The sequence below is a fragment of the Calidris pugnax genome, unplaced genomic scaffold (genome assembly GCF_001431845.1).
Source record: "Calidris pugnax isolate Ruff unplaced genomic scaffold, ASM143184v1 scaffold24, whole genome shotgun sequence".
NCBI classification, from domain to species: Eukaryota; Metazoa; Chordata; class Aves; order Charadriiformes; family Scolopacidae; genus Calidris; species Calidris pugnax.
Window position 1 is genome coordinate 1,190,257 of NW_015090922.1, and position 13,119 is coordinate 1,203,375.

A 13,119-nucleotide genomic window follows, 5' to 3' on the forward strand; every position below is an offset into this window, starting at 1 on the left:
CCTTTCCCCCATGAGAAATCTTTGAGAATGATCCCTTCACACTAGTCTTTGTGTCTGTAATTGATTTAACTTTCCTCTGGGGTCTGTAAAAAGGATACAACACTCTCTTATCGATAAATACATAGTTCTCCAAAGGTCTGATGTTTGAGACTCTCCCTCTCAGGAGCTCAGTCATTGACTGGTGACACACACACCAAGCAAGGACATGGGTTTGACAGAGTATTCCAGTTTACAGCTCTGGCACAGCCCCCTAACTCAGAGGAATTTGAAACAGTTGATGGTAATTGCCACGTTTACCCATGTCTCTACAACCTACTTGGCAGACTCCGACTGAATGAAACCAAGAAGCACACCGAAACCAAACCCTTCCTCAAAGACAGGCCAACAATCAATGTTGAGAAAGTATTACAGGGCTGTGCCATGTTCTTCATGATACCTACAATGTTGGTGGATTTGGTTTTCAGGCCCATTTTCATATACCAGGTTAAAGGAAATTGACTATCTTTAAGATTCAGACCAGACTATATATGGACAGTGAAAAGCCTCTATAGATATTTCAGGGAAAAAAAAATTACTTTGTAGAATATTTGCAGAAAAATGTGTTCTTACATTGGAAGAGAACGTTTACAGGGGCACAGCTGGGAGCATCCCAGTCTGTTTGAAACTAAAATTAAATCTTTCACAAGCTATTTGGATATAAACAGTTAGTTGAAACTTAATATGAAATTAATTTAGCCCTGCAAGACTTACTGTCATGAGTTCAGAATTATATACATAAAAAGGAGGCCGACAGTTTGATGTCTTTTGTCACAAACTATCCTATTTTAAAAGGAGCCTTAATGCTTATTCTCACCTTCCAAAATGTGATCAGATTCTTCAAATCCTTTCTTCACATCTCCCTTATTAATCCTCTTTATAGACTTAAGAAAAGATTGTTTCTCAATTGCTTCCTAGGAAACATAATGACACAACGATATCTTTTTCGCTCAGTGGAAACCAAATGAAAACAAAGCTTCCTCTGACTGAGGAAGAAATATCCAAGATAAAAAGCACAAGAACTTATCAGGCACCAGCTATGGTAATAGCCAAGTGACTTGACTTAAAGCAGTACAAAATAATTTCTGGTGACACAGCAGTTTCACAATAAACACCATAATTGGACAATCTCAGATTGTTCCTTGTGACCCATTTTACACTACAGACCCAGAACCTCAGGGTCTGTAATCACCAAAGCTATGACTTACAACTTATGTTAACTAGAGTCTGTGGCCCAGGAGGAGGTAAAAAGGAGAAAAAAAAAAAAAAAGAGAGAGAAAAAGAAAAGAGACAGAAGAAGAAAACAATCTCTTAGATGGTATGAGAACTTCTGCAGAAATGGTTCACTTCTGAGCTAATATACAATAATATTTCTTGGGGAATTTTTACAAACACATTTCCCTTTTGTCAAAACTGAAGCTTTCTGTAATGTAAAAAAAAAAAAAACAAAACCTCACAGAATGATCAAACAACAAAAAATCATCAGCACATTTTTGCTTATACTCTCATGTTCCATGGCTGCATAAAAAACTAGAAGCTTCAGAAAAGGAAAAGTTCTCACACGTTGTGAACCCACAAATCATACAACCAAACCCTCTGTCCACAGATGATAGCACCAATGTCTGTACCAGACAATGCACAGACTCTTTGTATTTGCATGAATACAATTCACATTAGAAAACACATGGTATGAAATACTGACCATTTAAAAAAATTAATTAGAATCCCATGGTTCTAATTTCTCCCTAACAAGAACCGCTTCATACATTTTTTTCTTATTTCTAGATGTAAATACTGTATTAGACATTATCATTTGCTTTTACTGTCACATAAGCAAATCTTAGAATCATAAAATTGTCTAGGTTGGAAAGGACCTTAAAGATCATTTAGTCCAACCATCAACCTAACTCTGACAAAAATAACAAATAAGAAATAAGCAATAAAAAATAATAATAAAAAAAAAATCACTAAACCATATTCCTGAGGACCATGTCAACCCATCTTTTGAACACCTCCAGGGATGGTGCCTCAACCACTTCCCTGGGCAGCCTATTCCAATGCTGGATAACCCTTTCCATGAAGAAATTTTTCCTAATATCCAATCTAAACCTCCCCTGGCGCAACTTGAGGCCATCTCCCCTTGTCCTGTCTATCTTGTCCTAAATCTTGTCAACAAGCCTTCAGGTTAAAAAAAAAAAAAAAAAAAAAGAGAGAAAGCATGAAATGATCACAAATTGTTGACATTAATTTCCTGAGCTTTGAGAAATGTCATGTAAGGGCTGTGTCCCTACAGTCAGTGGAAATGTCCACAGTGGAGAGGGAACTCCTGAAAAATAATTTCATCATCTTAGAGACTAGACAGACAAGTGGTCTGCAGAAATCTAAGAGAAGATGTGCAGCAGCAGAGCTAGAACGTTTTCACACCATACTATTGAGTGTTATAAATCAGAGAATGAGAACGAATGAATGAATAACACCAATGAAGCCAGCAGGGTCATACCAGAGAACATTGAAAGCAAGCACCTGTGGGTAAGAATGGAACTGACAGTAATCTTGTTAATTTAAACAAATTTGTACCAAGCACAATATATTTACCAGAGTTTGATTTATTTCTTTCAGCTTTAAGTAACACAGAACAAGTTCAGGTATTCCCAATCAGTATCACATCAAAGGTGTGTCCTCTTTATATTTAAATATACAAATTATTCCTTCTATCCATATCCAGCTGCACCCACAAAGACTAACAAAATATGTGGCTAAACAACCAAGTGTGTGAGCAGAAGTTAACTAGACATGAGGGAGCCCCAAGCTAAGTGCAGCAGCAGATCTGAGCCACCTTACCTGAATTGTGACAATAGGTTTTAGCTCTTCATACTTAATCTTCACAGTTTTAGCTGCTCTTCTGGAATGTTCTTGTGTGTCTGCAACAACTGCACCGATGATATGACCAACACAAGTGACCTACAGGCAAGATTAGGACCCACCATCATTTGGTGTGTGCATATATGCAGTAACGGGGAAGCTCATGATAATTTTCTTCACCTATTCCTTTTGTGCAGTTTTTCATCTGTTTGTTCAGACCAGTCTATTTAAGACCAGGGAAAATGATCACAAATGACTTTAGACAGTAATGGACTGAATGAGCCTGTCCCCATTGCCAGCAGCTCAGAGGAGAATACTGCAGGTAATACAGAGGAGAAGGGCACAGGGCAAAGGGACTCAGGCCTTACTGAATTTGGCACCAAGACTTCTATTGAATCCAGTACAACTAGGATTTACCTCCATACAAGGTAGAGGACTTCAATGACAATATCTTATCAATATGACAAATCTTACATTTCGAGCAGTGCGATTGAAAAAAGTTATTTTTAACCACATACCACATCTTCAGCAAAGACAGTCTCATCATTAGCGATGCCGGTGATGTTACTGCCAGGAACATCCTTGGCAGAGATAAAACAAACAAACCCAGGAACATTCTGAGCTTCAGATGCATCTATAGAACTAAAGAAAGAAAGGAGGAGAGAGAGCGTTATTATTTCTCATTTGTCTTTTTGTCAGGGCCTATGAGATACATTTTCAGGCCAGAGTCCCTGAAATCTGGCTAGGCAAAAGAGGAGTTTGTGACATGAATATCATGGGAGCCCAAGACAGAAAAGGCAACATACTAGACTGAAATAATTTGGGATTTATCTGATAATCCCAAATCCTGACTGTCAGTCTGATCATCAGTCTGCTGCTTTCACCTCTAGAGAAAAACGTGGCTGTGAGTCAGGGGGAAGTTGTTGGGTATCAATCACAAGGAAGCTACAAGGTATTTGAAAAGATGCAAAAGAAATGACGCTCCAAAAGCCAAAAAGCTTCAGTGAAAGGCTTTCTCTGGTAATCAGCAAAAGAGGTAGCTAAACAAAATGTTTGTCTGCTTAAATCATGTACCGATTTTAAAACTAACTGATGAGCAGGACAGAAAGTAACTAGAAAAGTGCAATATGGAACACACCATAAAAAAATGTATTACAAAAGATTTTCAAGCTCTTTTTGCAATATTTTGTCCATCAGCTATGTAATTGCCTTGCTTTACAAGGGAACCATTGCAAATAGAAAAGCTGTGGCTTTGTTTCTGCTAACTGAATGATTTATTGTCTTCTGTAAATTGCTGCAATTTTTTCAGCAGGCTTGTTTAGATTCCTGAAACTCCAATCCAAACTGTGCCTGAAAGTAGCTGTTTATGCATCCCAGTGAGCTACAGACTTCTTTAAAAAGGACGTTAAATGTATGAATGAACTTTCCCACACAAACTTTTAGACAGGAGGAACACAAGACGATGTATTTTTTCTTTGGAAAGTTCACTTTCCCATGCTTTCTGCAGCAATGCCTCAGAAACAATCCCCTATGATGACAGAGCCATTTCTTTCATAACCTGGGAGGGGATGACCACTTCTTTACATCCACGACCACCGTGCTGCCCATTCTGTGTTAGCCCACTGTGGGAAACCTCTGGCCAGGAAGCCTAAAAAGGCAGGAAGCATTGCCTAAGGAACAAATAATGCATCGCAAGGCTATCTGAGGATGACATGAGGCAACGTCACACAGAGTCTCCCACGTCAAATCAAGCTGAGGGCAGATGAGAGCCTGCAGAGCCACCACAACGTAAGCACAATTAGTGACTGGGGGGGATATTCAGTCTGCAACAGAACAGCATTAAAGCTCATAGGAGAATGTAGATGGCATTGTCTGCCAGGAGAGGCATTCTAGGGTTGGTTAGTCACTATTGTTATAAATTATGTGTCCGTCAGGAGTGCTGTGGTGGGACTACATGTTACAACCTAAATTTTTAGGCAGGTAGGAGAGCGCACGTTCAAGCTGCATGTTCCGATTCGTGATTTGTTCTGGTTTGAGGCTCAAACCACGACATGTTTAAAATGGCACCTCCTTCAGACATTGTGGTGCTCTCCTACCCTGCTCCTTTTTAATCCTTGCTCTTGAGTAGAAGAGAGGGGACATGCAAGAAGGTTGCTGAGGGCTTTGTGCTTCAGCAAAGGCTCCGAGTTTGGTGTTAATTCCCTCCTATTCCCACTGATGCAGACTCACAAGGCAGCTGTAACACATACAGCCCACCTCCGTGTAACAATGTTCAATGAACTGGAGTCCCCACTAATGCAAAAATCTTTCCCTCACTCACAACTTGCCAGATCAACGTTTTCTAAGCCACCAGGCACTGGATGCTTTCCTTCTGGAACTCAGAAGCAACACTTACAGGATCTTAGCGTGGGCTTTGGTGCTGGTCACCAGTGTGAGGTACAGCTCATTCTCATAGTGAGGGATGTCATCGCAGTAAACAGCTTCTCCACACGCTTGCTTGGTTGCTGAAACGTGCATCAAAGGCCGTCCCACCATATCTTCAACTGACTGCCCCTTGGGCACTTCCTGGAGTGAAACACAGGACTGACTACGACTGCTCAGATTGCAGGGGACAGCAGCGTTGATGGGAGAGCAAAAGGCACTGGGAGACATTCTAGTGAGATGGGGAATGGAATGGGGGCTCAGTCCTGCAGGAAAGGAAGGTAAACAAGCTGGAGTGGCTCTACAGAGGGGGCTGTAGAGAATGAAGTAGAAAGGATTTGGGTTTTGAAATCGCTATGGAAGAGAATGGTTTGATGTGACGGCATGCATAAAAGCTATGAGTTCTGAAGCTAGCTTCTACTCTCACAGTTGAAGAGAACATTAACAGCGAAAAAAGGGAGAAGATATATCCTGAATCTGAAGCCTGAGAGATGGAAAGAAAGGCAGGCTGTAAATGGGGAAAGCAGAAAGACAATTTCAGTTTGGATACAGAGCTGGCTGCAGGACAAAAGTGCCACCCACACCCATTTTTCTGAAGCTGTGCACATCAGGAAGAGTCTTGGGCAAAGACGGGAAAGAACCTTGTATCCTAAAGCAAGGAAGGGACTGAGACCCAATACAAGCCTCAAGAATGGCATTGTATGTTCATGTATTGCCCATCCTCAGGGATACAAGATAAGAAGCATCATTTGAGCTATAGAAAAGCCTAGGCCTATGTCATGCAGGCACTGCTACTTACTTGGAAGAGCTGGGCATTTGCAATGGGATCTTTGTGAAACAGCTCTGTAGCACTGACGTAGTTCGAGGGGACGGGCTCACACAGATTGTTCTGCCAGAGACACATTAGAGAACTATCACCTTCCCTGCCAGTCCCTTTCTCACATTCCCCAGTAGCCCAGGATATTCCCCATTCTCCAGTGGATAGAATTCATCTTTTTACCAGGTGGAAGGCAAACAGGGCTCAGGCTCTGTGCAAAGAATAGCCACAGACCCATGAGAGCAGCAGTAATGCAACGAAGGGGAGAAGTCCAGGAATCTTCCTGTGAACCCACAGATCAGCATCCTTCCACAAGAAGGTGGGGATGCCACCAGGAAGCAAGTGAGAAGATACACTAGTTACTGTCATGCAGGTAAGGAGCAGGGTAGCTCTGGCAGCTACTGCAACACGGAGTTCGTTATCAGGTTACAGCTCTGCTTGAATCTGAACCCTCCCCGTGCCTTCCCCACAGAGACAGCACACAAAAGTCCTCCTTCCCCAAGTTCCCCTTCCCCAGCAGCACTCACAATGCCGTTGTGGTTCTTGCTCAGTTTCTGAAGGACCGTCAGGTAGAACTTGAAGAAGAAGCTGAGCGTGAGCGTGCGTCGGAAATCCACCATCCCACCAGGCGCAGAAGGAGACAGGTTCATCTCCCCGGCCAGCAAGCGGCAGGCATCCTGCAGCAGCTTCTCATTCCAGTCTCTGCAGGGGAACAGAGGTGACACAGAGCCCTTGGTCAGCCCTAAATATCACCGGGACAGACTAACTCTTCCAACACGGCAGCCCAACAAGCTCCCAAGCAACAGACACCTGTTCTCTGTTTATAGTATGTGTGTCAGCTTTGCTCTCAACTTGGGCTCATGCCACCTTTTCTAAAGACATGGCAAAGCTATTAAATGATAAGAGCGCAGATTTCTAAGTCTGGTTTAAAAGAAAATCGGTTTTGTAGGTCATGCCCACATCTCACTTCTGCCCACTTCAAAAGAAGAATGAATTTAGCAAGGAAAAGGCTCTCTGAATCAGAGAGTGACAGATCTTGGATGGTAAGGAGTACTGGAGGAAGCAAGGCATCACACAAAACACAGACTGATGCAGAACTGAAGCTACCTTCTTCCCCTTTCTCCTTCTGTGTACTGCCAGAGAGAATTTAAGGTATTTGAACTGCTCCTGCAGAAAGCAGTACCATTCCATTAGACAGTCTTTCTATCACAGAAAAATTCCTACCTGCCAGTGAGCTCCTGGCAAGTTTTTAGTGCCAGGACAGTTGTAGGAGCCATTCCTCCATAGCTTAGTTTTATCTCCTCCACTCTGCTAGTGCCATCTTGGAACAGGACTCTCATCCCACAGGTCACAATAGCAATGTCATCCTCCCGACGGGAAGCCTGCTTGAAAGCTGAGAAGTATTCACCCTAGAAGACAGGAAAATATTTCTTTATTTTCCACCTTGGCCTGTTTTGGAGTATAAGTATGGACAAGCTGTTAACCCATCTCTGCATGGATAAGCTATTCCAGGGAACTGTATCTGGCTGATTCATCTTGCAGGCCCAAGCAGGATATGTTTGTTCAGGTAGACCTGTATGTTTTCACATGATGCGATGATTAATTCTAATGTATCAGATCAGTGGTTATTAGTCAAGCCAGGACTGTGTGGTAAATAAGCTTTGACAGAGATCTGCTCGTACCTGTCACATTTTTTCCATATCTTGAGAGGAAGAACCAGGACAGATTTTTTTGTACATAAACAAGCTTTCAGTCCCTCAGAAACTTCTTTCTCCCAGGCTGCAAAGCTGGAAGCCTAATCAGTAAATGCATATCCTAAACCCCTTCCCTTTGGAAGCCTTTGAACTCTGCAAGAACTGAAATCAGTAATCACAAACATCTCTCAGTTCTAGAATAGACAAGACTAATTAATGTAAGACAATTTCAATCTGCTACTGCAAATACAATTCTCAGGAACCATCATGAATCCTCCGCTGGTCCTTACTGTGTGAGGACATTCTTTTAAATGCACCAGCAACTACAGCTCACAAAACTCAGCAGCTCTCCTATGAAGAGTGGCAGTAAATATGAGATTAACACTCCACCAGTACACACTGAGTGATGGCGTCAGCCTGGAGTCACAGCACAGTCAGTTTTTTCCCCTTGCCTGTCCGGCAGATTATGACAAATTGCTGTTCAGGCATCCTGCAGACTGAGAGAGGAATCAGATCCCATGTCTTTGCATGGCCCTTCTGAAGAGTGTTCTGCCAAGTTTCTTCTCTAATAGCTTAGCCAAGTGACTCTGCACAGCACAGCAGCCTGTTCCATTAATTATTTCTAATCAGAAGTGGACAGCCATTGTTTCATTATTGTAAAGAATAATTCCTCTATTGTTGGCAATGAGAACAGTTTCACAAGGGGCCCCTTTTATGCACCAAGAACTTGTTACTGGAGATATAACTGAAGGGTGTGTTTCATTTCCTGAATTCAAGTAATTAGTAGGCAGCCAGCAGATAATAGCAGAGGAGCATCAATAGCATCCTCCCAATGAGGCCGTTCTGCCACTCTGCTTGCTAAACCAGTGAGCTTTCAAAGAGGAGAAAAAGCAGCCTCTTCTCTTGCTGCAGACTTCAGAGAAGATTTTCAATAACATGACTGCAACAAGACAGCAATATTTGCCTTCACTCCTCACAAGACACCTAAGTTTTCTTGGTACAGAGTCCTGTGGGAGAAAAGGCACTTGCTGGTTTTCCTCACTAGGAGTGTAGGTAAGGTCACCATCAGATCAGGTGTCCCTGTCTGCCCCACCACTTGGGAAAACAACAGAGCATGTCCCCTCTAAACTACTGCAGTGAAAGTTTCTGGGTGTTATTCTCAAAGGAAAACCAAGCGACCCTTACTCTTAAGGACTGCACATTAGGGACCTAGATTATTCTCCCCACTCCCCTTCTGGACAAGATGCAACACCAGGGTAGCAGCAATTAAGAAACCCACAGGGTCTAAAAGATTCACAGGCAACATTCACAATTGCATAAACATTGTTTCCATATCATTTTTTTTCAGTCCACCACCTTGGAATATGGATCAATATCAATAATGGATGAAGGTTGGAGGACACTAATTTAAAGGATGAAGCAAGACTTCATGACCACTTTCTGTTTCTTCAAGCAGAGCAAAAATTGTGATACTATGAGCCTATGATGGCAATACTGAGCAAACAGTAGGTTAAAATTGTTTTCCAAAGATAGAAATATATAGGCAATGTGCTGTCAGGCTTTTCCTATTTGAAATCCAGTAAGTGTCTACGTGATGCAGAACACTTTTCTTATAAAAATTAAGTTTAACAGTGATAAATGTGCTAGAGAAAGACGTATGCAAGGGAAAGGACATGAAAAACCAATGCTCACTGAGTAATAACCCAAGTGTTGCATAACATGTCTACATGATACAGAACACTTTTGTTATAAAAATTAAGTAACATTGACAAATGTGATAGAGAAAGACGAACAAAAGGGAAAGGACATGAAAAACCAATGTTCACTGAGTAATAACCCAAGTGTTGCATAACATTTGTGAACATTATCTAACACAGAATTCTATGATTCTATTAATGTATTTCTAGTCCAGTAGAGAACAAGCATTGTTAAATAAAGGATACATCCTCTTCTAGGAATGACTTTTTATATACAAAAAGCTAAACAGTTTTCTTTTCTGGAATCTGTTTCTATTTTATCTTTAATCCAGTGAGTTGTTTTCTTTCCAAAATACCGTCTTTGCCCAGCTGTAATACCCCTTACAAGTACAGACTCAAAAACCTTTATTCCCTGAATATCTTAACTACCTAACACACAAACTAGCAGGAGAAAAAGGTGTTACCTCCTTCCCCTTTACAGCCTCCCTGTGATAAAGCCTACCCCGAGCTCAGTCCCACTACAGCAACACTGAATCATGTAAACTGCTAAACTTCTTTAGTCTATTTCTTTCTGTTGTTTGGCCAGCCTTGTCTTTGGCGTGACAAGTCACATCAACGCAAGACACAACATCAATTTTAAACAAACATAAACCAAAAAAGTTGATCTAGCTGTGTGCTGACACAGCCCTGCTTCCAGCTGTAAGGAAATCACACTTCCTGAAGACTTTGACTGCCACATGCCAGCACCTTCAGACATCCCCTGAAGAACTTTAGTCTCCCTGACCTCATGTTTGTGAGCAAAGATCAGCCAAGAAACCATGAAATAGAGAGTTCAAAAGTTGTTTTAGTTTTTCAGACCAATGAGCTGCATATAATGTAGGTATAAAGCCACTGCCCTGCTGGTAAACATTTGTTTGTTTTGTGAAATCACCATGTGACTGTCACATGGATGGAGGAATATGGTGTTTTCCATCTACGACCTCAAGTGTGCTTCTTATTCTGGCAAAAAGCGATGCTTCCTGCAATCATCACCAGATCTAAGAATAATCGTTCAGAAATAAATGGAAAACCACCAAAAATAAAATAGCTGTGTTCCCTTAATAGTTAGATACAAAAATTCAAGAGGATAGACAAAGGATTTATTTGTTCTATCCCATAATATGATAGCATTTCAAGTAAATCAGTGCTTTCCATTTCTAAAGAAAATGTGTCATTACACTGTGAATCCCTGCACCTTCCAACTTGTAGCCTCAAGCCCTGAAAAGGTAAATACCTTCACAGCCATTAAATAAAATCAGACAACAGTCTGATGTTCTCAGCCTTAAAGGGGAAAAAAGAGAGTTTTATCTCTTAGACACTCGGAATCATTTATGGTTCATGTTGCTACAGAAGAGAAGTGTTCATTGTCCTATTTGAAGGAAGTTTTTCGGGCTCATTTGAAGTTGCAAGTCCACATTGCCAAAATGCCCTAATAATCAGTCCCTGTGGTTTCAGTCTTGCAAGGCAAGGATGCAGAAACTGAACTTCCCTCTTATCCATACACACTTTTTTCCCTTTTAATTTCCCATTTTATTTAACAGAAATTAAGTAGGAAACTCGGGAACCTTAACTTCACATGTCTTTAGGAACTGCTAGAATCTTTGCTGTACTATTTCTCAAACAGAACCTAGACCTCTGGGAACATCACTTTGCCACCTTTCATCATCACCCAATGTACTCAAATAGCTCCAGACAGTACAGTGAAATTTATATTTCTTGTACTAGAAAACTTCTTGGGTTTATTGTGCTTTATCATAGAATTATAGAATAGTTTGGATTGGAGGAGGCCAAAGGTCATCCAATCCAACCTCCCCACAGTGAACAGGGACATCCTCAACTAGATGAGGTTGCTCAGAGCCCCATCCAACCTGATCTTGAATGTTTCTCAGGATGGGGCATCTACCACCTCTCTGGGCAACTTGTGTCAGTGTCTCACCACTCTCAGTGTAAAAAATTTCTTCCTTACGCCTAATCTAAATTTATCCTATTTTAGTTTAAAACCAGTATCTCTTGTCCTATTGCAACAGTACATCTTTATCACAGAGCCCAGCTCCCCTTGCTTGTCAAAAAGAGTATGTTGCTAGATTTTCATCGAATAATTTACTTGCTTCTCAGCCCAATTGGGACTACATAAGCATTTGGAGGTCAGTTTCCAAGGACAAAAAAACACTGAAAATAACATTAAAATAATAGCATTTTAGCTCCATGGACATTCAAGTCTCTTCCTACAAGCTTACCTTCTTGCTGTAGGGTATTTCAACAGAGAGCAGTATTTCTTCAGGCTTAACTATTGTCTTTCTGTATCCAGTGAAAAACTTCTCATCCATCGTGACAGTCCTTTTGCCCTCTGTAGAGCAAGGAAAGATCAATGGCAGAAGAATTAATACATCAGACAAAGAATGGCAACAGTTTATGTGAAAGGGCCTCCAACCTACACAAGTCACTCTTGATATGATATCAGTTTGCATTTTTCCACCCTCTTTTACCAAATCAGGAAGGATTTTCTCTTACTCTGGTCCTTATGGAATCTACAACAGCTTCTGCCTACGGACAAAATTTTATTTGCACAGGAGCTGATCTAATTAAAGCTGAGCCTCCAGGTGAACGAGTTTCCAACATCCCAATGTAATTCCCTCTTTCCCCTTTTCTCAGCCTGCACACAAACTAGTGCAAGAGAAAGCTGCTGATCAGATAGTACACTTACTTCAAGGATCCTATTTAAATAAAAATCTTCCTAAGAGCAAATAAAAATTGAGACATTTGGCTTTTTTCATAGAAAATCGACAAAACAAGTTTAAAACTTTCTCTGAAAAATCCACAAGGATCAAAGAATAATACTGACAGAACAATTTCATGCCTATTGTTTTTCACAAATAGACATCTTCAGTCAGCTCTGTGCAAGGATGTGTCTGTGAGCACATACACAGTATCAGAGATTCATTCTGGCACAGAAGTTCAAAATTCTTTAGGAAGCCAACATTAGGCCTGCAGCCTCAAAAAGGCCAAAACCCCTGAAGACTCAGACTAAGTCTATTTTGTGTAATGTTAACTTCCACTTTCAAATTCTGACCTGCCCTAACAATCCACAGCAGAGGACTGTTGACAATCCCACTCCTCTTAGTGTCACAAGGAAATGCCAGTAACTTACCATTTGATACCAGAGTCAGTTTGCTTCCACTTGCCATTAACACAGGATTTAAGTCAGAAATTGGGCTTGCTGTCATTATGTTCCCACCAAGAGCCTAGAGTGATAATAGATAGATAAATATTAAAAAACCTCAAGATACTTCCATAGCATCTTGTAATCCTGCGTGACTCCATACACAGTGCACTACAGGTTAGCTCTGCTTGAGTTTGATAAATTCTTTTTCCCCACTGGGCAATTCTAGGCCTTTAAAAAAGTGGAAAAACAAAACACATTAAATCAGTTGCTGTCCATAGCATCTTGTAATCCTGCATGACTCCATACACAGTGCACTACAGGTTAGCTCTGCTTGAGTTTGATAAATTCTTTCTCCCCACTGGGCAATTCTAGGCCTTTAAAAAGTGGAAA

At 41.1% G+C, this 13,119-nt stretch overlaps 1 protein-coding gene across 1 annotated transcript in view; it reads right to left on the reverse strand.

Annotated features, from left to right (window-relative positions):
• Nucleotides 1-13,119, reverse strand: part of XDH (xanthine dehydrogenase) — a 53,539-nt gene that overhangs the window by 18,863 nt on the left and 21,557 nt on the right. Inside the window, exons 13-21 of the mRNA XM_014950930.1 lie at nucleotides 12,715-12,808; nucleotides 11,804-11,913; nucleotides 7,361-7,545; nucleotides 6,664-6,838; nucleotides 6,119-6,208; nucleotides 5,294-5,463; nucleotides 3,417-3,540; nucleotides 2,878-2,997; nucleotides 854-950 (exon numbers count right to left, since the gene is read on the reverse strand). Coding sequence (XP_014806416.1) covers nucleotides 854-950; nucleotides 2,878-2,997; nucleotides 3,417-3,540; nucleotides 5,294-5,463; nucleotides 6,119-6,208; nucleotides 6,664-6,838; nucleotides 7,361-7,545; nucleotides 11,804-11,913; nucleotides 12,715-12,808 — 1,165 coding nt within the window. The remainder of the gene's footprint in view (nucleotides 1-853; nucleotides 951-2,877; nucleotides 2,998-3,416; nucleotides 3,541-5,293; nucleotides 5,464-6,118; nucleotides 6,209-6,663; nucleotides 6,839-7,360; nucleotides 7,546-11,803; nucleotides 11,914-12,714; nucleotides 12,809-13,119) is intronic.